This window comes from Mustela nigripes, chromosome 17 (assembly GCF_022355385.1).
Source record: "Mustela nigripes isolate SB6536 chromosome 17, MUSNIG.SB6536, whole genome shotgun sequence".
NCBI lineage: Eukaryota > Metazoa > Chordata > Mammalia > Carnivora > Mustelidae > Mustela > Mustela nigripes.
Genome location: NC_081573.1, coordinates 14,964,331 through 14,990,674, shown reverse-complemented (window position 1 = coordinate 14,990,674; position 26,344 = coordinate 14,964,331). Strand labels below are relative to the sequence as shown.

At 59.7% G+C, this 26,344-nt stretch overlaps 2 protein-coding genes and 1 long non-coding RNA gene across 7 annotated transcripts in view; 1 reads left to right on the top strand and 2 right to left on the bottom strand.

Annotated features, from left to right (window-relative positions):
- The window catches only part of ACTN4 (actinin alpha 4), a 69,012-nt gene extending 58,304 nt beyond the window's left edge, over window positions 1-10,708 (top strand). For 2 of the 5 annotated variants that reach the window (XM_059381415.1, XM_059381414.1), the window contains exons 12-21: window positions 2,173-2,323; window positions 4,533-4,641; window positions 4,828-4,968; window positions 5,043-5,225; window positions 5,316-5,450; window positions 6,323-6,502; window positions 7,131-7,277; window positions 8,500-8,565; window positions 9,131-9,289; window positions 9,396-10,708. In XM_059381415.1, coding sequence (XP_059237398.1) covers window positions 2,173-2,323; window positions 4,533-4,641; window positions 4,828-4,968; window positions 5,043-5,225; window positions 5,316-5,450; window positions 6,323-6,502; window positions 7,131-7,277; window positions 8,500-8,565; window positions 9,131-9,289; window positions 9,396-9,554 — 1,430 coding nt within the window. In that variant the 3' untranslated portion in view covers window positions 9,555-10,708. Of the gene's footprint in view, window positions 1-2,172; window positions 2,324-4,532; window positions 4,642-4,827; window positions 4,969-5,042; window positions 5,226-5,315; window positions 5,451-6,322; window positions 6,503-7,130; window positions 7,278-8,114; window positions 8,196-8,499; window positions 8,566-9,130; window positions 9,290-9,395 lie in introns of all 5 variants that reach the window. The other 3 variants (XM_059381413.1, XM_059381412.1, XM_059381416.1) reach the window with 2 other exon arrangements.
- LOC132004839 (uncharacterized) lies at window positions 3,450-8,492 on the bottom strand. Its single transcript, XR_009400660.1, has 3 exons — window positions 8,370-8,492; window positions 4,736-4,814; window positions 3,450-3,947 (listed from the first exon to the last, which is right to left on the bottom strand). It is a non-coding gene; the product is annotated as an uncharacterized LOC132004839 (long non-coding RNA).
- On the bottom strand, window positions 10,226-21,456 carry CAPN12 (calpain 12). Its single transcript, XM_059383460.1, has 21 exons — window positions 21,220-21,456; window positions 20,836-20,905; window positions 20,554-20,672; window positions 20,241-20,374; window positions 18,957-19,125; window positions 18,127-18,201; window positions 17,972-18,057; window positions 17,818-17,892; window positions 17,056-17,219; window positions 16,743-16,975; window positions 16,350-16,361; window positions 15,967-16,175; window positions 15,779-15,821; window positions 15,639-15,698; window positions 15,103-15,160; window positions 14,726-14,808; window positions 14,563-14,625; window positions 13,847-13,925; window positions 11,429-11,545; window positions 11,275-11,333; window positions 10,226-11,190 (listed from the first exon to the last, which is right to left on the bottom strand). The coding sequence occupies exons 1-21, from the start codon at window positions 21,454-21,456 to the stop codon at window positions 11,164-11,166; spliced, it is 2,172 nt and encodes a 723-aa protein (XP_059239443.1). The 3' UTR covers window positions 10,226-11,163.
- Between the last annotated feature and the right edge of the window lie 4,888 nt (window positions 21,457-26,344).

Here is a 26,344-nt window from a genome sequence, read left to right as displayed (position 1 = left end):
TCCTAATCCCTCCTCTGCTGGGAGGGCCATGCGGCAGCCGAGTGTCCGCTGGGGAGTCCGCGGGGGCCAGAGGCACAGGCACCTCGACCTTGTAGCAGCGTGTACGTGCTGGAGGTGGGGGCAGGGAGCCATTTACTTCATTTGTTGATTGATTCCTTCCTTGATTCGGGTCTTCCTAGCCCAGTACTTTCGGGGGCAGGGCCGAGGCCCAGGGAGCCTCCTGTCAGAGGACCCTTGGGTGTGAGTAGATTTTACTGCATCTGTACGTCACACCTGTACTGTCTCCCATCCTCATTCGTGTCCGTCCTTCCATGGGCTCTGGACATCATGCCCGGACGCTTCCCTTGTCAGCCTCTTGGCCCAGGTCGTCAGCCTTTGTCCCTTACCTGGAGCTACAGGGGGCCCAGGGCAGGTGTGTCCTGAGGCGGAGGGATGTGGGTGTGAGCCCCAGCCCCCTCCAGTGCCCCCCCCCCCCGCCGCCAGAGTTCTTTCCCTGGGAGTAACGGGGGCTGGCCTTCCCCACAGGCATTGAGAAGGTGGCTCAGCGTATAGCTGCGGCCCAGCTGGTTCAGTGGCCTCCACATGCCCCTGTCTCCCCACCCCCACCAAGCACTTTGGCATCTGGCCTGCCCCTCAACGGCAGCCTGGAACCCCCAGGTGGGCTTGTCTGCTCTCGTTCCTAAGGCCTAAAGCCACCCAATTTTCAGCAGGGGAGGATAGACTCTTGGCCCCCTCTACAGCCCTGGAATCCCATGCCAGCAGCCTGCTTTCTCTGGAGGGCTGGGCCCAGAGAGGGGGTTGAGCCACCATAGTTCCAAGCCTCCCTCACCATCCCCCAACCGCCCGCAGGGGCAAGGGTCCATCTAGCTGCTGTGCCGCAGGTTTTGGATTGTCAGGGAGGAAAAATGGAAACGAGCCTCTGCATCCCCACTGCGGCTGCCCCTTGGCCTGACTCCAAGGCATCCGTGGCCACGGGCCGCTCCTCCCAACTCCCCCCATTCCCTCCTTGCCAGCTCCCTTGCTGAAACTCTGCTGAGGCAGAGAAGTGGTAACCTACTATTTCGGGTTCCCACCCTTGGGAGAAAGCAGTTTGGTGAAGGGAATTGCAAGCTTGCCTTTGTGGTTAAGCCTCCTGCCCCAGGGCCGAGGCGGCAGGGCCCACGGAGCCTCTTTCCCAGGCTGCCGCCTCCTGTCACCCGTGCCAGGCCTGGTGCTCGGGGCCACTGAGATGTGGATGGGCCTCACTCCGTGCCCATGCTGCTGGAGGCCTGAGACCAGGCTCGGGCCTGGGGCCCATTTCTTGAACGAGGGAACAGGTGGGGAAAGGCCTCGCGCCTGCCCACGGCGCATGCTGTACCAGGCAGGCAGCTGTTGGTCTCGTGCCCCAGAGCCAAGATGTCTGGGTTTCTGAGCTGCCACCCCAGGGCTAGCCTGGCTCACCTGAAGCAGAGCACCTGTAGGAGGGCTCCCAGCCACCATCACAGACTGGCCTCTCCCCACCCAGTTCTCTGTAATACCTTGCCATGCTTACAGGACTTCCTGGAGCTTCTCGCCTGGGGTGTATAATTAGCCAGGCTCCAGGACTAATAATAGCATGCCTCTCTTCCTTCAAAGGGCCTGACAGTGAGCCCCACCTCAGCGTGCATGGAAGGCCCGTTAGGATGGGCTAGGACACTGAGGTGTGTGACAGGACCCCCCTGCCCTAGGAGCCTGGCCCCAAGCATTGGGGGCAGGCCCAAGGGGTTGGGGCCATGGAGAGCTCTGGAACACGCATCCTGCTCCCACTCTGCGGAGGCCTGGGCTAGAGCTGGCCCTCTGGTCCAGGAGCTGGCCCTCCAGGGATGGGCGTCTCCCTTTCCAGCCACAGTGGCAGAGTCTGGTCCCTGCCATCCACTGATAGAGGGCCCTGAGTTTAGAACACATGGGTTGGATGAGGATATCTGTCTCAGGCTCCCTAGCCCCACAGTGTCTCCCAGCTTCATCCAGGATATAGGTAGGCTTAGAGATCCCTTAAAAAGGCAAGGAGAAAGTTACTGGAAGTTTCTTGTTCCCACAGCACCATGCTCAGTGAGGCAGGATGTGGGGTCTGGATCTCTTTTCCTGGGGTCAGACAGTCCCCTGGATTCCCACTGTGCTGTTGTCTAAACACCTCCCACCCTTTGCCCACCCCAGGGAAGGAGGCCATGCTGAAGCACCGGGACTATGAGACAGCAACCCTGTCAGATATCAAAGCTCTCATTCGCAAGCATGAGGCCTTTGAGAGCGACCTGGCCGCGCACCAGGACCGTGTGGAGCAGATCGCCGCAATTGCCCAGGAACTCAAGTACGCGAGGGGTCCCTGCTGGGAGTGGGGTGTGGCAGTGTCCTGGGGTCAAGCCTGCTTCGTGGCCTGAGTGGGCCCTCTCACCTCCCCCCTTTCATATGCCAGGGAGAGCCCTTAGAGGACGATGCCTTTTGCTAGTTGGTCTTAACCCCAGATGAGAAATAGGCAGAAAGGAGGTCTCTGACCGCCTTCCTGATGCTTTAGGCTCTAGGGGTCCGCAGGGCTCTACCTTTTGCCTGCCACACCACAGAGAGGTGCCCTGGCCCCCTGATGTGGGGGGCGGCCTACCCCCTGCCATTCCCACCCGCTCCTCCCAGAGGGGATCGGGCTGCACAGAGAGCCCATTGTTCTGCCCCGCCACTTCCCTCGCTTGCTGAGAATACACTTATTGTACGAGTTTCCAGGCTGCCGGGTTCTTCGCCCTCCCTTTCCCGCCCCAGTCAGATAAACTTGCGTGCACAGTTAGTACACCGAACCTCCAGAGCCAGTGAATGGGGCCTTATGCCACCGGCACGGCGGCCGCAGCAGGGAGGGCCCAGGGAGTGGGAGGCCTAGGCCATTACTTCATGGAAAATCCAGGGCCTGGAGGGGCGGCACGGCTCCCAAAATAGCTGTCTGCTCAAAAATAGATTACTTGGCTGGAGCTGCCCTTTCCACAGACACCCCCCCACCCTGCCAGTCATCCCTGAAGCTCTACTTATTTCTATGAGGCTGGGGCTCAGCTGCGGTGCCTGGTGCAGCCCCACACCAGGCAGGGCCGGCTTCCTCCCTGACTCACTCCCTCTACTCTGCCCAGTTGCTCTGCGGCTTCCCTGTGCACTCAGCCAGAGGCAGGAGTGCTCTGTGGCTCCCCCAGGGGGCCCTCACGGTCGTGGGAAGACGGTGTCCCTTGGGGTCTTGCCGCCTCTCGTAGGCTTGAGCCTCAGGGCCTGGCACGCCCAGCTGGAGGTGGGTGATGTCCATAGCGCCTTTGGGAGGTGGCATGAGGGCGTGTTCTGCTGCTGACAGGCGAGCCCCTGGGCACTGATGGGAAACAGGCCTGGGGAAGTCCTTGGCCAGCCTGCCTCCCAAGCACTGGGAGCAGGGGGGTGGCCCCCCCCCCCCAGAGGGGGGGGGGGGGGGGCAGGCAGCCACCGAGGCAGCTTTTCTGGACAGTGGCCCTGCAGGAGGAAGGCAGGGCGATTTGGGGGTGCTGTCTGTTCCCCCAAAGATGAGTCAGAGGGCCAGGCACTAGCCAGGATGAGCCTGAGTAGACAGCCCGGCTAAGTGTTGGTACAGAGTAATAATAGAAACTCAGAGCACTCAGTGTTCCACAGATACCGGCTCCTTTAATCGCCCGCAGCCCTGTGTTATGGAAGGGGAAACTGAGGCACAGAGAGGCTCAGGGGCTTGTCCACAGTCACACTGCTGGCGGGTAGCTGAGACAGGGGTGGAGCTCAGGCTGCCTGGCCCCTCTGGGGAGCCCAGCCATGGTCCCCAGCCCCATACCCCAGGTCCTGTTCTTCCTGGAGTTGTTCCCTGCTCTCCATCCCTTCCCAGGCCCCCAAGGTTTCGCCTGTTCCTCCACTCTCTGGGAACCTCTTGCTAAGAGTATCCAGGGTCTGGAGCTCAGGAGGAAGGAATCCTGGGGCAAATAGGAGAAGAGCAGGGTCAGGAGGTCTGAGGGGCCAGGAACTATCATGTCTGCCCACTTCTCTTTTATATCTGTTATTAATTGCTTAGAACAATAGTGTGGGTTTGCTGCTCATTTTTTCTTCATGTTCATTAAAGTAAATCCCTTTAATCACTGTTAGTACATCTACTCAGAGGGGACCAAGGACTGCCCTCCACACTTCATGTGCCCTTAGTAACTGGATCTCCACAGTAACCCCACGCCCATTTCATAGATGGGAACATCAAGGTCTCCAGAATAGGTTATTCACACGCGTGGGGTGACACTGGTACAGAATCAAAGAGCCAGGATTCTGACCGGGGGAACTTGGCCCAGGAGCCCATTGCTTAAACCAGTGTGCTCTGCTGGACCTTTGGGTGACAGAAGCAGTCCAGACACAGGCAGTGTGGGGGTCCCCGCGTTTGGGTGTCATGACAGCCAGGTCTCACGTGAGTCAGCAACTCCCCACCCCTCTGACCCTTCCCCTGCTCCCTGCCGGGTCTCATGGCCACGTGTCTGCCCTCCCCACCCCACCCCCGCCGCACCCCCCCCCAACAGTGAGCTGGACTACTATGACTCCCACAACGTCAACACCCGCTGCCAGAAGATCTGCGACCAGTGGGATGCCCTTGGCTCTCTGACCCAGAGTCGCAGGGAAGCTCTGGAGGTGAGGGGGTGGTGACATCACCCATGGAGCCCTATGCCCCTGGGGGTTGGTGGGAGCAGATGCCGCCAGGACATCCGAACTTCCTCTCACTCACCTCAAGGGGATGTTCTCTGATCCCTTGGGTCCCCGGGCCACCAACCACTTGCTCGCTGACTGACCTCCCCGTCCCGTTCCTGCACACACCAGAAAACAGAGAAGCAGCTGGAGACCATTGACCAGCTGCATCTGGAGTATGCCAAGCGGGCCGCGCCCTTCAACAACTGGATGGAGAGCGCCATGGAGGACCTCCAGGACATGTTCATCGTGCACACCATCGAGGAGATCGAGGTCCGCAGCTGCCCGCGCACCTCAGGGGACCGCTGTGGACCTGGGCTGCCCTTCATGCTTCTTCCTCCTTCCAGGGCCTGATCTCAGCCCACGATCAGTTCAAGTCGACGCTGCCGGATGCCGACAGGGAGCGGGAGGCCATCTTGGCCATCCACAAGGAGGCCCAGAGGATCGCCGAAAGCAACCACATCAAACTATCGGGCAGCAACCCCTACACTACCGTCACCCCGCAGATCATCAACTCCAAGTGGGAGAAGGTAGGCAGGCTTGGCAGCAGGGCTGGGGCGGGCTAGCCGGGGGAAGGGCCACCCTGACCGCCATGGCTCACCACCCCCATCCTCCCCCAGGTGCAGCAGCTGGTGCCCAAGAGGGACCATGCGCTCCTGGAGGAGCAGAGCAAGCAGCAGTCCAACGAGCACCTCCGCCGCCAGTTCGCCAGCCAGGCCAACATCGTGGGGCCCTGGATCCAGACAAAGATGGAGGTGAGGGCCCATTGCCCCAGCCTAGCTGAGCTAGGAGCCGCTCTCAGGGCAGAGTGGGGGAGGATCCCCAGTTGTCTCTGGTGGGTCTGCCAGGGGCCCCCGCTCTGGGAGTGAGGGCAGCCTCTTGGGATCGGTGTTGATGGAAGTGACAGCATGCTCCAGAGGGAAACCTGGTGGAGAAGTCAGGTAGGGGAGGGTTCGAGTCTCAGCTCTGCCTGCTGACCAGGGGTTCAGGTACAAGCAAACTTCTGCTCCTGGGTTTTCGCATCTCTAAAAAGGGATGGAAAGAGTCCTTTCATTACCTCGGCAGTGCTTGGGCACCACTCTGCAGCAGCTGCTGGACGAGCACTGGTGCTGGAACCAGGGTGGTCCGAGGGCAGACCCTTCCGGTGGGCTCACCAGTGAGCCTTGGGACCCGACCCTGGAATGTCTGCACAGATGCTGCTTACAGCCTGGGCACACCTTACAGAGCGTTCATTTCACCCAGGCTTCGAGCCAGGGCAGGGGTGGGGCTCCAGGCTGGCTCAGCTGCACCACCACCCTGGGAACCCCCATTTTGGGGGCTTGTGCTCAGGAGCCCGGATTCCGAAGCCGGCCAGGCCTGGGTCTGGATCCTGACCCTGCCTCTTGCCGTGAGCAGTTGCTGTGTTTGGGCCTCAGTTTCCAGGCCTATCGCCGTCCTGGGCCTCACAGGGAGTTGGGGATGTGCACCGAGGTTAGGCCTGGCCTGCCTCAGCCCAGACACCGCCCTCTGGCGGCCTGTACTCCGGAGGGTGGACCCGGAGGGGACCATCAGCCCGCAGCCGGCTTCCAGGCATGGGAGGGCCCCTCGGGAGGCCTCCTGCAGCCAGCAGCCCCCACCTTCCATGCAGGAGATCGGGCGCATCTCCATCGAGATGAACGGGACCCTGGAGGACCAACTGAACCACCTGAAGCGGTACGAGCGCAGCATCGTGGACTACAAGCCGAACCTCGACCTGCTAGAGCAGCAACACCAGCTCATCCAGGAGGCCCTCATCTTCGACAACAAGCACACCAACTACACCATGGAGGTAAGGCCCGCCCAGTGCCCACGCCGGGGTCCCTGTGGCCGTGCAGGCCCGGCCTTGGGCCCAGTAGGAGAGGCGCCTGCCGTTTTCTCTCTCCTCTCTGTCCCTCTGAGTGAAAAGACTAGATCAAATGTTAACACGTTTCTAAGAAATCAGTTCCCACTGTTGCTTCCATCACTGTGACAACACGGCGTTGGGACACGCTCCTCGGAGAGCTGGGAGGGGGTGTGGCCTCGTGGCCTCGTGGCCTCGTGGCCTCGTCCTTGCTGGGGGACACAGATGTGTGTGGGCACGCACTCGCTGTGGTCAGATTGACATGTTGGGGCTGGTTGGCAGCCTGACCTCATCCACAGTGACACCTCATGCCGTCCAAGGGCGCTGATACCACAGAGAAACCCGGGTCCCCCCAACACCGAGAGCCAGTTAAACATGCTGCCCTACCCCACTGGTCTGCGTGCTGTTACCCTGCTGCAGGGCAGAGTCAGGCAGGGGAGCATGGGGCCGGGTTGGCATTTGGGAGAGAGCCCAAGCCAGACACACACTGCGTGCGAGGAGAGTCGAGCCCTGAGTCCCTAGTGGCAGCGGACCCCGCACTGGCTGGCCTGCACTCATGCCCTCGCTCTGCCCCCAGCACATCCGCGTGGGCTGGGAGCAGCTGCTCACCACCATCGCCCGCACCATCAATGAGGTTGAGAACCAGATCCTCACCCGTGATGCCAAGGGCATCAGCCAGGAGCAGATGCAGGAGTTCCGGGCCTCCTTCAACCACTTTGACAAGGTGAGCGGCTCCCTCTGCCCCTGGCGTCTTCCCACCCCACTGTCCTCGACCCATCCTGCCGCCTCCGTCTTTGCATCTGTTCGTTCACCTCACAGTGCTGAGTACTGGCCACTGCTCGCCGGGCCGGCAGGGCCCCAGCAGCTGAAGTGGGTGCACAGGGCCATCACCTTGACCTGCGGCCTGGGCATTTGTCCTTGGGAGGAGAAAGTTGGCAGCGGGCGGGGGGGGGGGGGGGTTCTAAATTCTGCCCCTGGGGCCATGCATCCTTGCCAACCACTGAGACCTCGGGACAGCCTGAGGCAGAGCACACCTGAGATTTGTGTGCTGCTCGTGCATCGAGTCCGCGGGTCCGCTGAGCGCTGTAAAGATTCAGAAGGCCGGCTCCCATCTGGCGGGCCCACTAGGAAGGCCCTGAGCACCTGAGTTTGTCCCCACCCAACTGACCGTCTGCCGGCCCCCTGTGGGCGAGAGTGTGCGTGCTCAGCTCCACACTGTCAGGCAGGGCCCCTGGTGTCCCAGATAGGACAGGTTGTCGTCTTCCACCCCAAATCCTGGAGGCAGGGAGAGCTCCCCCTTCCCTCCCCAGAGCCTTGGCCTCAATCCTCCATTCTACACCCCTCAGCTCCCTCCCCGGCTCTGGCCGAGGCGTTGGGCAGGCCTCTGCTCCCCCATCCCCAGCCATACCCTTGTCCATGTCCCCTCTAACTCTGTGTTTCCCCCGATGTGTTCCCCTCGCCCTGCCCTCTGCATGTGACCCCGGCCCCTCTCCCCACGTCTCCACGCTGGCCTGGTCTCCACACCGCCCCTCGCACACACCTGCCTTCGGACGCCCGGCAGGACCACGGCGGGGCGCTGGGGCCGGAGGAGTTCAAGGCCTGCCTCATCAGCCTGGGCTACGACGTGGAGAATGATCGGCAGGTACGCGCCCCCCTGGGCCCCAGCGGACTGTGGCATTAACTGCTCTTCTTTCTCTCTCTCCTTCTCTCTGTCTCCCTCCCTCTCGCCATTCCACCCCTTGCCATGTGTGTGCCATTTCACTGGCTCTCTTGCCTCCTCCCTGCCCTGTGTCTCTCTGGACACCTTCCCCCTTACCTGGTCTCTCGGGGCCGCCTCTGTCTCCCCGGCTCCCGCCACTGTCCTGTTTCCCTGCTGTGCACATGGGGCGGCCCCTCTTGCCTACTCTGGGCCTGGCCTCCTCTGCTGTCCCTGCGTCCTCGAGCAGAAGCAGACAGGCAGCATGGACTCCGATGACTTCAGGGCTCTGCTTATCTCCACAGGATACAGCCTGGTATGCAGCCTCTGCCTCCCCCTCGCTGCTCTGCCTCTCTTCCTCCCCCACCCCCCGCGCAGCCTCCCCCTTCCTCCTCACCGCCGCCTCCTCGGGGATCCTCCCCAGCAGAGCAGCGCAGCCTTGCTGCCTTCTCCTCCACCTGTGCTGCTGCTGCTGGGCTGGGGTCTCTCCGACGACCCCCTGAGCCACCCACCTCCTTTCCTGGAAGTCTCCCGAGAGAGGAGGTCAGGCCTCTGGCTCCCTCCCCTTTTTCTTTCTCTTTCTCTCTTTCTTTCTTCCCCACCCTCCAGAGCTAAGTCATGAGCCTAGGGCTGAGGAGCAGTAGACCTATTTGATCCATTCCCCAACTCCCCACTTCCCAAAAACGTGGGTGGGAAGGAGCAGAGGGAGCAATCTGGGCAAGTGGGGCCCTGAGCCTGGGGAAGCTGAAACCCCTGGAGGCATGTGCCCTGGGGCCGGGCCCTGCTCTCCTGCTCCGTGGGGACAGCATCCAACCAGGCCATGCCCAGTTGTCCCACCCGACTCAAGTGCTGCCTGTCCCCCGCCCCACTCCCCCTTGCAGGGTGATGCCGAGTTCAACCGCATCATGAGTGTGGTTGACCCCAACCACAGCGGTCTCGTGACCTTCCAAGCCTTCATTGACTTCATGTCAAGGGAGACCACCGACACAGACACTGCCGACCAGGTCATCGCCTCCTTCAAGGTCCTGGCAGGGGACAAGGTAAGCAGTGTACCTTGGAGGCACCCTGGGGCTTGGCCCAGAGAAGCCCTGGCAACCAGGACTGGGCGGGTGGGGGTGGCCCACAGTCACACCCTGCCACCCCCAGAACTTCATCACAGCTGAGGAGCTGCGGAGAGAGCTGCCCCCGGACCAGGCCGAGTACTGCATCGCTCGCATGGCGCCCTACCAGGGCCCTGACGCCGTGCCTGGTGCCCTCGACTACAAGTCCTTCTCGACAGCGCTATATGGCGAGAGTGACCTGTGAGGCTCCCTGCTGGAGAGACCCTGACCGAACCCCCGTCCTCACAGCCTCCAGGAGGGGCTGGGGGAGCCCTCGGCCCTTCTACCCGCTGTGGGGGCCTCCCAGGTCCTGTTTTTCTGACTCTGTATCTATGCAAAGCGCTCTGTCAGTCTTCTCTGGGGGTGGGGGGTGGGCAGGGAGGGGCTGGGGCAGGCTCTCCCCTCTCTCCGTCAGTCGGCCCCCTCCCCCTGGATGGGGGTGAGGGAGACCTTTGGGGTCCACGCTTCTGGTCTGGTAAATGTATAAGACGTGTTGTTTTGTTTTATAACTATGTGGAGGAGAGAGTGGATTCCCACAGCGAAACAGGTCACCTCCAGGCCCTAGGAATGCCCTCCACACCTTGTCCCTCTTTTGCCCGCCCCTTCCCTGCTCCCCACGAGGTCCCTTCAAGGCCTCCCACATCCAGGCCAAAGCCCTATGTGCCTTGTCCAGGAACCGCCCGGCCTGCGTTGGGCCCTACAGGGGGCCCAGCAGAGGGCGACACAGCTGCCTGACATGGAAAGAGGACCCCGCCCCCTCCCTTCTTCCCAACTTGCAGTTGCCAGGAGATGAGGGGGTGCAACTCCGCACCTCCCCTTTTCTGCAACAGGAGTAGGGTTGGCAGACCAGCCTCTCAGCCCCAGCCGGTCCCCCACCTTGCTTTGTCCGGACCTGTGTTTCCGATTTTTTAAGGACCAAAAAACAAAACAAAACAAAAAAAAACCACAAAACAACAAAAAATCCACCAAAAAAAAAAAAAAAAAACCTATAAAAAAAGGAATTAAAAACTTTCAGAGAATTACTATTTACTTTATTAACTTACGGATTTATTATATAAATATATATTCACCTAGCAACATATCTTCGCCGCCTCTTGCTCTCATAATGAAGACATAGCTGATTTGCTGCCCTCCCCCAGCCCCTCACTGAATTTTCTCTGTTGTCTGTCGTTGGGCATGGGTCTCTGGGACCCTCCTGAGGTGGAGGGTGGGCTGCCGGCCTGGCTGCCTGTTAGTTGATGGGTTTTGCTCCCTTCCCCCCTTTTTTTGAGTTTATTCTGATTTGATTATTTTCTCGGTTTCTGGATAAACCACCCTCTGGGGACAGGATAATAAAACATGTAATATTTTTAAGAAGGATTCCTACCGTGTTCTCTTTCTCTCTCCTCTGTTCTCCGCTTCTTAGGAGAGCCACAGGAGAACCTCTTCCCAGAGCAAGGCTGAGCAAGGGAGATCCCTGTCTCCCCCAAGTGTGTAAATGTAAACCTCAGTGCCACGGGGCACCTGCTTGAGGTCAGGCGCTGTCTCCAGTGCTAACTAGTGTGGCCTGCACCAGAAAAGGGCTGGGACTGTCCCTGCTTATAGGTGAGGAGGGCAGAGCACAGAGGCAGGGACCTGCCTGGCCGAGTGGTGGGGCCAGACCTTGCCCCCCCGCCCCCGCCGGCTCCAGGGGCAGCAGAGCAGCAGACCCAGGTAGAGGGTTTGGTGTGGCTTAGACCCCCACCCTGTTGAACAAAGCCCAGTCCAGGCTGGACAAGGAGAACGGGCTCCTGGCAGCGCTTCGCCTCGAGCCGCAGGGGTTCCGTGCGGAGATCCTACGAGAAGGTGGCCACCTCTATCCACTGGGGGAGAGAAGACCCCTGGCTTGAGGCAGGGCTCTCCCGGGACTCCTGCCTGGCCCCCCGAGCCCCCCAGCCCCAGCTCACCTGTCTGCGGGTCAGGCAGACGACCCCCTCGCCTCCATCCAGGTGCCGGCTGCAGTGGCCTGCACAGAGCGGGCGGGTTGAGCGACCCCCACCCCACCGAGGCGCATGGGAGTCCGTCCATCCCACCCCACCGCCCCCCACAGGCAGCACTCACGAAAGATGCAGGTGAGCTGGGCCGCACAGGACACGAAGCGCTCGAAGTCCACGCGCAGACGACTGTCCCGGTAGCGGCTCGTGAGGGCCTGGGTCAGCTGGTTGTTGAGGTGGAAGCCTAGGGCAAGCGGCCTATGAGCCCCTCCAGGGGGTCTGTCCACCCCCCCCTTGGGCAGCTCCCTCCATGCCTCCGCCTCCACGCTCTGTTTCCGCACGTGACAGCCCTGACCCTACCAGGCCGGGACACCATTAGATGGAGGGATTGCACGGCGCCCGGCCCGGGCCCCCGGACCTGTGTGTCGGCCCCACATGGAGTCCGTTCCTTCACATCTGAGACCATTTCTGGACTTGAGAAATCACCTCTGAAGAGAAATCACAACAGGCCTTCAAAAGCCAGAAACAGCGGCTCCTCCTCCAAGGCCCTGCAGGAGTCTGGCTGCAGGATAGCACCCCCGACCCTGTGTCCAGATCCGTGGTTCTGAGGACAAGGTCCTGGCTTCCGCTGCTGCCTCAAACCAACCTGTGCCCTGCTCTGTGCCCGCATTCGCTGTTAGGTCTTTGTCTCGTCTGTGCCTTGTTCTAGCTGCTGGGGGCCGGGGGAGCCCGGCCTTAGCCGCATGACCTCCCAGGCCCTCCATCCTGAGTCGGGCCCAGAAGCCCTCAGCTGCCGCCTCAGACGCAGCTTTTCTGACCACTCTCAGTGCCCCCGGTGCGGGCTCCTGGCTGGGATCCTCCCGTACCCAGGAAATCCCTCACCTGGTTTAGTAGGTCCTGGTGACTGTGATTCCTGGCTACCCCTCCCCACGGGCCCCATTGTCCTCATTGTCCTTAGCGGGCTGCTGGCCTGCGCAGCTTGCGCAGACCACACCTCACCCACCCCTCCCCCAACTCCTGCACTTGGACCTTGTGCTCCATCTTGCCTCCCTTGCACACGATGTTCCTTCTGCTCAGAGCACTGCTACTCCTCTCACCCTGGCCCCTCCGGGAAGCCTCCAAGCAGGGAGCGCCCCCACTCTTCACCTGCAGCCCCAATGCCCGCCCTGATGCCTCTGAGCGGTCACTGTCCTTGGAGGCCAAGGGAGGGAAGGGCGGGATCTCTGGCCCCCCAGCCTCAGCCGGCACAGCCAGGAGCAGAGCAGGGGTTTGGGGGAGGCTGGTGGTGCAGAGCATGGCTGAGGGGCGGCAGGTCATCTTTGCCAGTCCCCCGCACTGATCTGTCCCCCACATCCAGGGCTCTGGAGCTTGCTTCCTGCTGGTCTACTCCCTGGTCCTCCCCCTTACACAGTGTGTCCCTGTCCTCTGGCCCTCCTCACACCCTGACGCTGGACCTGCCTCACCCTCCTCCCTCTCATACATATTAAAGAAAAAAATTTGTTTTAAAGACCCTAGATGCTCACGAGACCTCATGGGGCTTTACTGCCTCCCTCCACTGATCTCTCATCTGTGACCACCCTCCGTCCGCCAGCCACCCTAGCCTCATTTCCAAGACCTGGCACCCCGAAGCTGTTCCAGTGGGGCTCATGCTCTCACCTCAGGGCCTTTGTACTAGCTGTTCCTTCTGTCAAGACTACACCTGCCACCATGTCCCCTAGACTCAGTCCCCTTCCGTCAGGTCTGCTCAAACAGTACCTGGGTCCTTCCCTGAGAACTGTGCCTCTGGCCACAAGCCCCTCCCCCGCCACCCCACTTCTCTTTCCTCCATAGTTGACCATCTGACCCAGACATTCTGCTTGTCTGTCTGTACCGCCAGGACCCCACCCCACTCTAAGAGCATTTCCTCAGTCTCCTGCCTGGAAGAATGCCAAGAATGTGCACCAGGTGCCCAGTAACCCCGACAAGTGGTGCCAGCTTTCCATCGGCCCTCACCCTCTTGCCTCTGCTGCTGTGCACCCAGGACTCCGTGTCTGCCCGTGTGCCACACCTCCCAACATTCTCGCTCCCTCTGGGCCTCCTGCCTCTCAGACTGGGGAACAGCAAGGCAGCAGCCTCCCGCCAGGTGGCAGCCTCCCACCTCCCCTTGGAGGAGCCCTGGGATCGGGGCTGGGGGACTGGGAGCCCCTTCCAGTCCCAGCCCCTCCATGCATGGACTCAACTTGCTAGGGAGCCCAGGAAAAGCTTTGCTCCCTGCCTCCGCCCCCTGGGAGGATTTTGTGCCACACAGACGGAGGGGACTGTCCTACCTCCTTTCTGAAACCCTTCACGGGGCCCTCCGGGCCCTCTGCGCACAGTCGGGAGCTGTGTGCCTGCACCACCACCACCACCCCCTCCACCACCCCTGCCCCTGGCCCCGGCAAGAGCTGGTAACAAACTACGTGGGCTTCGAGACTGGCGATGGGTGAGCAGACCACAGAGCATCGGAGGGGGAGCACAGCCTGTCCCCAGACACCCTACCCCACCCCCACCCCTGCCCCTGCCATACCTGCCGCATTCAGTGCCAGCCTCAGTTCATAGGAGTTCATGGTTCCAGAGGCATCCTCATCGAACTTGTCGAATGTGGCCTGAGTCAGGAGCTATAGGTCAGTCCCAACTCCTGGCCCTAGGAGGCCAGTCAGCCTTGGTTCCCACCCCAGCTCCCTTTCTTCCTGGCTTGGTGCCCTGGGCAAGCAGCTCTGCCTCTCTGAGCCCACCTCACAGTCTCTAAAATGCGAATAGTAGTAACAGCTAGAATAGGGTCATGAGGACAAGCTGAGATTCTACCCACAAGGGGCTTCGTGAGGGCTCAGCAAACAGCAGCTTACTGCTCACCAGTACAGGAAGGCTTGGACCCTTTCCTCCTCCCCAGGACCCAGGGCAGTGGGAATGAATGCCTCCCACTAGCAAAGGCCTCTCAGAGGGGAGGTGACTTGCCTGAGTTCACACACCCAGAGAGGGGCTGAGCCGGGAGCTAGGACTTCAACCCCAGACCAGAACCTGTGCTTTCCATCCCCAAGCTATTTAGTGCCCCGAAGGGACCACAGAAGGGCAGATGTAGCAAGGGCTTCCCAGCCAGATCCCTCCAAGCTGTCCCTCAAGGTGGATGCGGCCCACGTTCTCCCCTGGGATCCTGCTAGTTAGCAGAGCACCTATGTCCTGACTAGTAACAGTGCTTCACCTTCCTGGAGGAGGTGCCCCCCCCCCCAAAACTTCCGACCTTACCTGCCACTCCAGGAGATGGCCCCAGAGCTGCTGGAAGTGATGCAGGGTGAGGCTCTGTCCGTTCTGGGGAGGAGGCAGCTGGTTAAAATCCATATCCCCAGGAGGGGGACAGAGGCCCCAACATCCCCACCCTCCCTACCCAGACACTGTCCCCTTCGTATACCCCAAAACAGCACAGCAGCTGCTCACAGGTCCTGAGCCCAATCTCGGCAGAGGTCCAGGCGGAGGTCCGGGCATGGGCCCTGGCTACAGGAAACAGAAAAACCCCAGTACTTTCTGCGTGTTAACCGTCACTGGGATCTGAGTCCAGGCAAGGGGGTTCCAAGTCCCCTCATGGCAGCTACACTCCCTGCCTCCCTTAGAGAAAGGGAGGTCTTATGGGTGGCCATGGCCTTGGCCCTGAGTCCTGCCACAGGATCCACATGTTGTGGGAAGACACTGTCAGGCTGAGTGCAGGGCTCCCGTGGCCTGACTCCCCACGGCATCATGGATTGACACACCTAGGGGGCTCCGTGGGGTCCGCCCCCATCTGCAACTCACCAGGCTCCAGGGCAATACTTAATAAGGTCTGGAGCTGAGAGGCGCTGAGTGCTTCCTCCTGGTCAAGGAGAAAGCCAGTGGTGAGGCTACTCACTCAGGCAGCCATTCGACACAGCCCCTTTAGCCTGCTGGGCGGTGCTGGGGACACAGCAGAGACAGTACTCATGGTCCAGGGGGAGAGAGACACCTGTCCCCAGAGCAGTCAGGGCTGCAGGGGGGAAGCACTGGGCTATGGGAGTCCACAGCCAGCATGCAGCTGACCATCCTGGGGGAGAATCCCAGAGATTCCAGGAAATCCCACAGGAGAAAGACGAGGCCATAGCCAGGGCAGGGGACAAGGAGAAGGCAGTCCAGGCAGAGGCACAGAGAGAGCAAAGGCCCTGAGGCAGGGATGAGCAGTGAGCATTTTGAGAGTAAAGAGGAGATTTAAGCACAGAGAGAAACTAAAGCAAAATGAGACACCCCCCCCCCCAGGATAAGGAAGGGGCCCCCAGAGGAAGGGTGAACCCCTATTAGCCCTGGCCCGGCCCCCTCACCTCTCCTGCCAATTCCTGAAACAGCTGCTCTAGCCCCAGTTCCAGAGGCATGTACGGGACCTGTGGGCAGGGGGAGTTCAGTGAGGGCGGAGCAGACCTCTACCCGCCCCCCCCCGCCCCCCACTCTGGCAGCCCCGCACCATGAGGGCCTGCAGGTCGGCGCTGATGACGTCATCAATCTCCCTGCCAATGACAAGGGGAGTCGGGGAGTCGGGGAGTCGGGGGTAGGTCCCCGGGCCAATCCCCTTGGGGAGGAGGGATGTCCCGAGGTCCTGGGGCTCCGGTCAGGGGAACCCCGAGGGGGCGGGTCTGGGACACCCCGGCTCACACAGCGGTGTGACGGCGCTCTGAGAAGACGCGCAGCGTGAAGTCGGCCTCGTCGCCGGCGTGGGCGGCGCTGGGCACCACCAGGTAGTGGCCGGGGCGCAGGCGGCAGCGGCGGCTCACGTCGCGGCGGGCGCAGAAGGGCGAGCGGTCAGCGCGCAGCAGGCCCGGCAGGAGCTCGCGGCTGCGCGGGGAGTCCCACAGGCCCAGCAGCTGCGGGCAGGGGCGCTGAGCTCCAGCTCCCGCCCGCCCGCCCGACCGCAGCCGCTCCCGCCTGGCCTCGCCCTCCCCACTCCGCCACGCCACCGCCTGGCTGAGCCCCCCCCCCCCACCCCCCGGCAGCCGCCGCCCGGTGAACCTGCGCCCGGGGTCCCCACGGAGACCCACCTCCTCTGGGATCTGGAAGAAGCAAGAGCAAGAGGGTGAGGGCCCACGGCGGTGGCGGCCACCCTTCAGAGCCCCCTCCACACCTCCTTTGCTTTTCTTCCCCTTCCCCCTGGCCCCCGTCCCCGACCTGCTGGACCCCCTCCCATTGGTGTCCCCATGGCCCCTCTCTGCTCCGCAGCCCCCCTCCCTGGTTCTCAGCGCCTCGGACTCTCCGCTGCACTGCTAACGGACCCCCGGCGCTCTCCGCGCCCTCCCGACCTCAGTTTCTCCCTGAACCCCCTCCTAGTTCCCCCAGCTCTCTCGCTCCAGTCTCTGAGCCCCACGCCCCGGGCTTTCCCAGCCCCCTCCGTGGCTCCCTGTCCCCGCTGCTCCCGCCCAGCCCCGGGGTCCCACCTGGAACACGTGGAAGCCCACAGTGAGGTAGGTGAGGCCCTGAGCCCTCAGGCGCCGCCGATTACGCTGGATGAGTGACAGAAGGACAGTGCACTTGGGGATGCGCCCCCCCCTGGCCGGGCCCCACGCTCCTGCTGCCCCCCAGCCCCCCCAAGGCCCCTCCTCATCATCATCTTCCTCCTCATCAGGCTCCAGCAGCGTCAGTCGGAACTGGGGGTTGGTCCAGAAGGTTTCTAACAGAAAAGAAAGAAATGGGGTACCCCGGCCTGCCACAGCCCACCCCCTCCCCTGCCAGGCGTCCCCCAGGCCTCACCGGTGCCGGGAAGGCTCCCGCCAGAGTTGAAACCACGCACCCAGCGGCCTTGGAAGATGTGGATGTGCCAGCCGCCTCCAGCGGGGCTGGGGCCTAGCACCTCTGGGCTCAGCGAGCAGATCTGGACGGTGTTGAAGTGGCGGAGGAAGTCCTTCAGCTCCATCCTGCACAGGGGTGGGCGGTCAGACCCTCCCCAGGGCTCCAGTCTCCCAGACATCTCAGGACCCCAGAATGACCCCCAAGTCACAATCCCCAAGTTCTCTAATCATCACCAAGTACCCCTCTGTCTGCCAAATAGTACCCTGTCTCCAGAAATGGCCTCCAGATCCCAGCGCCCTCCAGCCCCCCCCCCCCCCCCATCTCCCCCCCCCCCCACCTGCCCCCTGTATAGTCAAGACCCACACACTCCCCCCACCTATTGTCAAATTGTCTTCGGCCCCCAAATATCAAGACCCTCAGACTTTCAACTTCCAACAAGCATCCTTCAGCCCCTCAGCAGCACCAAACACACAGAAATGTCCCAGATGTCACCAAGCCTCCAATTACCCACCCCCTTCAACCCTCCAAAAATTACTGCGCCTCCCAGTTCCCCTAATATTGCTGCTAATCAACTCCCCCAAATAGAGCGCAACCCCAAAGTTACCACCACAAGGACAGTTTCTATGACCCCATCCCCCATCCCTTCAGGCAGGCCTGGCCCCTCCGTGCACCCCTTTGGCCTGGGGCTGGTCCAGAGGCGGGCGGGGACCTTGGACCACTCACCAGAACTCGCCATCCTCCTTTTTCACCAGCAGGGCCTCTCGCCACTCCGCAGGGAGCGCGTCCCAGCGCGGGCAGCTGGGGAGATGGGGGTGTGAGGACTGGGCGGGGGGGTCTGAGCTCCCCGACCTGGTCCTCTCCCCCAAATCCATCCTACCTGTCGCTCCAGGCCCCAGTCCACTCCACACGGCCCCATGGGTTCCGGAGCCGCAGCAGCCGCACCTTGGTGAAGCCCAGGGTCACCTGAGGGCAGCATGGTCAGTGGGGGTGGTTCTGGGGCCCCCCTGCAGCCCGCTCGTGGGGGATACTCACCTTGTACGTGCCCGTGACGGAGTACGCGTGTCCCTTCACCAACCCATCTTCTGTGCGGTACTCACCCCGATCGCTCTGAGCAGAGGGCAGGGGACGGTGAGGTCATGGTGGGGGACACAAGCGTGGCTGCTCTTCTCTGCCCCCACCTCCCCTCACCCCAGCCTCCTGCCACCAAAGCTCCCAACTGAAAGACATGGGGCTCCGAAAGGGCAAAGGATTGGTGAGTGAAGGCGAGAGAGGAAGATGGAGAAAAGACAAAAATACATGAAGGGAACAGAGACGCAGAACAGGCAGATGGACCAAAAGAGGCAGAGAAACATGAAGGACAGGGAGTCAGTCAGTGAGCACAGGATTAAGCAAAGAAGAAGCGAAGGAGTTAGACCAACTCAGTGAACAATTGAGCATGCGACTGGGTCACAGATGAACGCGGGACTCCAGCCGAGCCTGTGGAAATCTATTCTAGGCCTTCTGCTGAAATTCTCAGAAAGAAGCTTTGCCATTTTTTTTTAAACCACTGAGGGGTGGTAGGAGGGCCCCTGCAGCTGTGGGGGCCACTTTTGTGGCCATGAAGGGAATGCCTGCCCAGGAGTGAAGCTAACCCAGAACAAGGAATAGAAAAAACACATTCTCCACATCTGCTAAGCACCTGGATTCAGCTATGCCTGAAGCTTGTTTAATGAGAGCAAATAAATCGCCTTTGACTTGCTCGAGTTTGATGGGTGGGGGTACTAGCCAACAATGAACACAGACAGGACACAGGCCACCTCCCCACTGCAGCCCTGACTGCGCTCTGGCCCTGGTGGGGGTCTCGGTGCCAGTCAGGCTCTCACCAGGGCGGTGGCTCCCACAAGGGACTCCTTGGCCAGGGCATGGCGCACAGCAGAGAAGAGCCCTGGGATGTCTTGCCTCAGGTAGAGCACCTCGCCCACGCCGCCTGTGAAGTCTACAAAAGCCTCATTCATGTGGCCGCCTCGCATCACCTCATAGGAACCGTGGAGCCTGCGGAAGCAGGTGTTGGGGGAGTGTCTGAGGCCTGCACAAGCATCTCACACACACCCCTGGGATCTGGGGGCCTCTGGCCCGGGGCATGGGGGGCCTGGGGATTATCCCTGACATTTGCAGACTCCTGAGGTGGCCTGCGGTTCACTCTGGAAGCCCTTGGAAATCAGGCCTGTGGTCCCTGGGCCATTAGGACTGGGCATTTGGGGGGATCACAGGAGAACTCCGTCAGAATTCTGGGCATCCTGGGGCTATCTCTGAAACTCTGAGTCTCCGGGAGATGCCTGCTTTGGGGGTAATCTCTGTGCACTTGTCAGGGATTTCAGAGCCTCGGGATGGAGAAAAGCAAAAATCGAAGTTTCCAGGGATTACAGTCATATTTGAGAGGTGTGGGGTGCCTGGCGGGGGCTCAGTAAGTTAAGCGCCTGTCTCTGGCTCAGGTCATGAGCTCAGGGTCCTGGGATGGAGCCCCGTGTTAGTCTTCCTGCTCAGCAGGGAGTCTGCTTCTCTGTGCTCCCCTGCCCTGGACTTGTTCTCTCTCTTTTTCTTTCTTTCTCTCATTCTCTCTCTCTCTCTCTCTCTCTCTCTCGGGTGCCTGGGTGGCTCAGTAGTTTGGGCCGCTGCCTTCGGCTCGGGTCATGATCTCGGAGTCCTGGGATCGAGTCCCGTATCGGGCCCTCTGCTCAGCGGGGAGCCTGCTCCCTCCTCTCTCTCTCTCTGCCTACTTGTGATCTCTCTCTGTCAAATAAATAAATAAAATCTTTAAAAAAAAATAAAATCTTAAAATTTTGGGAGATGCTTTGGGTTTCTCAATGGATCAGGAGAGAGCTTCTGAGATTACAGGCCCCCAAGGGGATAAATCTTGGGTTTAGCGGTTCCGGGGCCTGAGAGATGAGATTTCAGGCTCCTGGACTGTGAGTATCGTGGGTCTCTAGGAACGTGCCTCTAGGGAAGTGTCTAGGATTTGGAGGGAGGTCCTCAGGGGATGGTGTGACATTAAGGTCCTGAGCACCATGACTTGGTGCAGGACCCCTGGAAGGGTGTCTAGAGGATCCCAGAAGCTGGGGGTCTCTGGGGTTCCCTTGCCAGCTGGGCAGGTGTTCCAGAGTCCTTACTTGGCATAGGCCTTCTCCAGCAGCGGGGCCCAGAACTCGTTTCTCTGATGCGAGCGCACAAACATCAGCTTCCCTTCACGCACCGGCAGCCTGTCATCCACCACAACATCCACCCAGCGGCCAAACTGCCAGAGCTGGTGGGAGGAGGGCAGGGTGCAGGCTTGGCTCCCAGCTCGCAACCGTGCCTGGACCCCATCCTCTGACCCCCAGCCCTACTGCACCAGTCTGAGAATTACAGCCCCCAGGTAACCAAGCCAACTAGGAGATCTGTGGTCCCATGGGGGATATGGAGGCACAAACCAAGGATCTTTACCTGGAAATGGAAGACACCTGCATAGTCATCTTGGAAACCCTGTCCAGGGGGGACCACCCGGCACAGGAGTCGGGGATACAGAGTGAGGGAGGCAGCAGCCGCAAGAAACCAGCAGTTACCTGGGAGGAAGGCCGAGGACGGGTTAAGGATGGAAAGGGGGAGACTGGGTCTCCCCTGGGGAGAGGAGAGTCTGAGGGGTGGACCCAGGGGCCGCCGAGCTACAGGAGCCCAGCTACAGCCTCTGCCAGATCTGGGAGCCCAGGATGGGTTCTGGGGTCTTACCTAGGCGCCCCTGACACACATCTGTTCGGCTCATGTCCTCACAGATGAACTGGGGCTCAGCGCAAAACTCCTGGGGGGCATGGGGAGAGTCCGGGCCTCAGCCAGGAAAGGGAGAGAAGGAGCGACTGAGAGGTCCAACGCCTGGGTCCCCTCCTGCCCTCACTGCTCCAGAGTAATGAGCACCTCCAACCCCGAGAGGCTTGTAAAGCCTGTGGGCAGGCATCTTGGGCTTCTCCAGACCCCACAGTCAGAACTCTCAGCCCTCCTCTTCACATCCAGGCCCCCAGCCCCTCCTCCCTCAGATCCAGGGGCCCAGCCCCCCCACAGCCCCCTCCTTCCTCAGACCCAGGAGCCCAGCCCCCACAGCCCCCAGCCACACATTACATGGGGTCTCTTCCATTCCACCCCTTTCGCCTTCTCCGAGTCTGGCCCCAGCTCATCGTAGCCAAGGGCATCAGGGCCAGCAGGGAAGTAGGGATCTCGGAACAGGATCCCCTCCTCCAGGCAGGCTGCTCGGATGGCCTCGAATCTCTGGCCCCGAAAGGGCTTCGGGCCTCTGGTTCCGGGCGCTGCCTCTTCGTCCACCAGCTGGATGGTGACCCGTCCGCTGCCACACGCCATCCGGACAGTCTGCACTCAGAGCCTGGCCCCAGGCTCTTTAACCTCCTGACTCACAGGGGCGGGGCTTCCCCTCCATCTGAGCCCCAATGGGGGTCTTTAGGCCACGGGGAGCTGGCCCTTGTTAATACTAATTGATGGTTTGGGGTGCCACAGAGCAGGGGACGCCTCTGTGGTGGTTTCCTCCCCAGGGCGTGGGGCCTTCAGTTGTGGCCAGGGTGGAAGCTTAATGGGCTTGGCCCACAGCAAGAGGGAAGGCGGGCAGAGCTGAGGGAGGACTGGCCAACCCTGAAAGAGGGCCTGGAAAGAGGTCAGTGTGGGGGTGTGTTTCTGCCATCTTGCCCCTGCCTCTCCCTCTGCGGGGTTGGTGGTGTGGGGGGCAGGGAGGGGTGGCACACTGACCCTGCGTCTCCATTTCTCCCTGTCTCTCCATCTGCCGGTTTTTTTTTTTTTTAAGATTTTATTTATTTATTTGACAGAGATCACAAGTAGGCAGAGAGGCAGGCAGAGAGAGAGAGGAAGGGAAGCAGGCTCCCTGCTGAGCAGAAAGCCCCATGCGGGGCTCGATCCCAGGATCCTGGGATCGTGACCTGAGCCAAAGACAGAGGCTTAACCCACTGAGCCACCCAGGTGCCCCCCTCTGCCAGTTTCTCTCTCTCCCATCGTATCTATCTCTGCCTCCAACTCTGTCCATCTCTCTTGTCTCCTTTTGTCTTCCCGTGGTGTGTTTTGGTCTTTCTGTGTGTCTGTCTCTCCCTGCACCTTTGGTCTTGGCCATGCCTCCCTGTCCTTCCCTCTGCACCCTTTTCTCTGCCCTGTAGCTGCTCAGTCCCCCGGGGCCCCTGGGGTTCACTCCTTCTGAGCCACCAGGACCCTGTCTCCCCCCTTCCCTGAAAAAGTAGACCTCAGCCTGCTCGCCCCACACAGGGCTGATTATGGACAATCCACTCTGCTCTTACTGGCCTTGGATTGGGAGCCAGTCCCACCAGTGACTGTGACCCCGACCCTAGCCCCATGAAGCTCGGGGTCCAGTGGAGTAGTGTTTCCCCCAGAGGAAGAAGGAGTCACTGGAAGAAACATTAGAAGTAGGTTCTGAGAGGCCAGAAACTCACCAGTTTGCATCCCAGCAGACTTCCATCCTCCCTGGGTGGGGGTGGGGAGTGTGTCTCCTGCACGGACAGAACCTTGTCACCTCTGTGGCAAGGGACAGTACTTAGTCCTCTGGTGTCCTTCCCTCCAAACAGATCAACAGATAATGTCTGAGCCCCCAGCTGTGTGGCCACCGGAAAGGGGTTATAAAACAAGATGTCTTCCTGTAGAAGTGCCCAGGCCACCCCCAGCTCTCCACCCCTGTCATGTGAGGCAGGTGACAGTGGTTTGGAGCATCTGCCAGGGTAGGAGCTAAAGGGCCAGGGTTCAAATCTAGACTCTGCCACTTAGCACAGTGTGTCCTGGGCAAGTCACTTAAGCTCTCTGCACCTCAGTTTCCTCATCTCTACAGCGGGAGCAGTAACAGGACTGACCTCAGCGCGTTGTTGGGAGAATCGAACAAGTTAATCTGTGGGACATGTTCCGAGCAGCACTGGTACTCAGTAAACATGAGCTGCTGGGACTACGTCTGGGGGCCCATCCCCCAGACTGTGACAGATCACCTCTGGCTGCTGCCATTTCCACAGCCACTCCTGCCACCCTGCTCTACACATTTCCCACCTGTTGAGGTCACAGCCCTCTCCCCTCTACCGGGCATTGATTGAATAAAACCTGCCTGACATCTTGCAGTGAGCAGGAAACAACTCGCTGTGATCCCAGATCATTCCACTGCCACCCGGCGGCCCTTCTTGGCCTTCGTGGGCAGGTCCCTGCTGGCTGCTGCTCGTCCTAGCTTCCCGACGCCTGCCTTGTCGCCAGGCTCTGGTCACATCCCACAAACAAGAGTTCTCTTGATCGCTTCCCACATGTCTTACACCCAGGGTCCCAAATAAGCTTGTCTTCCTGGACGAACCTAAGAAAAACGCACTGATGCCTGCGTAGTGGAAGTCTGTTGCTTTGTGAGCCCAGCGGCCCCTACCTCTTCCTCTGGAATCAGCACCCCCATTATGTTTTGGGGATCCACGGATCCCTTATTCTCAAGCTCTGAGTCTCCTGGAGGGATGGCCCCGCCCCCTGGCTCCAGGGCGGAGAGTTTGACCCAAAGTAGCCAATCAGAGAAGCACATTCCTGGCCACGCCCCTTCCCTGTTCATCCCCGGGGACTCAGGACAGGGCTTCTCTTTCCCTGGGACCACTAGGCTGGTGGGATGAAAACCCGAAGTGGCCAGACTCAACCTTGAACCTTGGCAATATTGTCGGGATACCGGCCAGAGAACCGCTGAGCGAAGCAGCGCCAGGCCACGCAGAGAGAAAGATTCCCATGAGCATATAGAACCCTTCGATCCGGATGCGCTTGAAACCAGACTGACATTAAAGGAGCCAACAAATTCTCCTCCTCTCTTTTTCCCAGTTTCAATTTCCACTTAGTTGTCTTTTTTTGTCGCTAGCAACCAAAAGAAACCTTCCCAATTTGGCTGGCATGATTTCTGCAACTGTGCACCAGCCGGAATGTGCTGGACATTAGCTTCCTGGGGAGTAGGAGATCCCACACAGTCGTGGAGTTAAGGAGTCAGGTGCCAATTTACTCTGGGTCTACCCTCACCCCCACCCCACCCCGCCACGCCTCCTCACCTAATCCGCAGAGTAGAGATTGTTCCTGCTTCAGCAAGTTAAGGCTGCCCCTGAGCCATTAAAAAAAAAAAAAAAAAAAAAAAAAAAAAACACCCCCAAAGAAAATCATGAGGAGCACCTCATGTTAGCTCAGTTAGCTCAGTTAGCTCAGTTAGCTCAGTTAGCTCAGTTAGCTGAGCGGCAGACTCTTGATTTCAGTTCAGCTCGTGATCTCGGGGTTGTGGGACGGAGCCCCATGTGGGCTTTAGGTTCAGCGGGGAGTCTGCTTCCCTCCCTCTCCCACTGCTCCCCAGTGGCCTCACCAGCTATTGCACACTCTCTCTAATAAATAAGTAAATCTCTTAAAACAAAACAAAACAAAACACTATCATGAAAATGAAAAGCCCCACTCCTGTGGACAGCAGATACCTTACACAGGTAATACAGAGCAAATGCTTGCTACTTACTGAACATTTTGCACCAGGCTCCGCGCTTGGCGCTTCACAAATATCTAATCTTGGGGTAAACCTTGAGAGGGACATCAGTCAGCTCTAGCTGCTGGGGGAATTACCACGGATGGGGGCAGACACTTATGTATGAAGGGCTGGAGCCCGAGACTCCCAGATCAGGGCGTCAGGTTCTGGTTAGGTTCTGGCGGGAGCGCTCTTCCAGGCTGGCCAGCGGCCTCCTTCTTGCTGCGGCCTCCTTCGTGCTGCGCCTTCCCGAGGTGGAGAGAGCCAGCTGCGAACGCGAGCTCCCCTGTCTCTAACTCTGCTTCTAAAGGTCCCATCTTGAGGGGGGAGGGGAGGTCCCGCCCTCAAGGGCTCTTGCAAACCTAATCTCCTCCTTAAAGGCCCCTATCTTAAAACCATCATATGGGGGGTCGGGAGTTAGGGCTTCAACATAGGAATTCTCTGGGCGGGGACACAAAGAGCAGATGAGAAGGCTGAGGCACAGAGGAGTGGAGTGCTTTTCCTGGGCTCTCACAGTTCCAGAATCAGGATTTGAACTTGACTGTCTGGCTCACTGGTTATACTATATGGCCTCTCAAAAGATTGGTATTCAGAATATATAAAGAGCTCCGAGGGCGCCTGGGTGGCTCAGTGGGTTAAAGCCTCTGCCCTGGCTCAGGTCATGATCCCAGGGTCCTAGGATCGAGCCCTACATCAGGCTCTCTGCTCAGCGGGGAGCCTGCTTCCTCCTCCCTCTGCCTGCCTCTCTGCCTACTTGTGATCTCTGTCAAATAAATAAATAAAATCTTCAAAAAAAAAAAAAAAAGCTCTGATAAAGAAACCACGGCTGACTCGATAGAAAGTAGGCAGAAGACATGAAAAAGCAATCACGGAATCAGCGTCCAATAAGTGTATGAAAACCGGCTCCTAATTAAGACCACCTGAGGTGCACTTGGGTGGCTCAGTGGGTTATGCCTCTGCCTTCCAGTCGGTCTCAGGGTCCTGGGATCCCCTCATCGGGCTCTCTGCTTGGCCAACAGCCTGCTTCTCCCTCTCTCTCTGCCTGCCTCTCAGCCTACTTGTGATCTCTCTCTCTGTGTCAAATAAATAAAAAAAGAAAGAAAGAAACAACAACACCTGAAATACCACCACGCCCTCGACAGTAGGACCAAGGTTAAGAAGCCTGAAAATACCGAGGGTTGGCAGGAACGGGGAGCGAGAAACAGAGGCAGAGTTGTAACTTGGTACGCTTTGGAAGATGAACTGGCATTCCTTGGTAAATGTCTACCCATGGCACAGCGATTCCACTCCCAGCTCCGGATATACTAAAGAAATGCACGGGGGTGCCTGGGAGGCTCAGTCAGTTAAGCTTTTGACCCAATTTTGGCTCCAGTTCTGATCTAATGGGTCATGAGATCGAACCCTGTGTCAGGCTCGGTGCTCAACATGGAGTCAGCTTGGGATTCTCTCCTTCCTTTCTCTCTTTGTCCCTCCCGCCACTTGCTCTCTCTCTCAAATAAACAAATAAATCTTTTATTTTTTTATTTTTTTAAAAAGATTTTATTTATTTATTTGACAGAGAGAAATCACAAGTAGATGGAGAGGCAGGCAGAGAGAGAGAGAGAGGGAAGCAGGCTCCCTGCTGAGCAGAGAGCCCGATGCGGGACTCGATCCCAAGACCCCGAGATCATGACCTGAGCCGAAGGCAGCGGCTTAACCCACTGAGCCACCCAGGCGCCC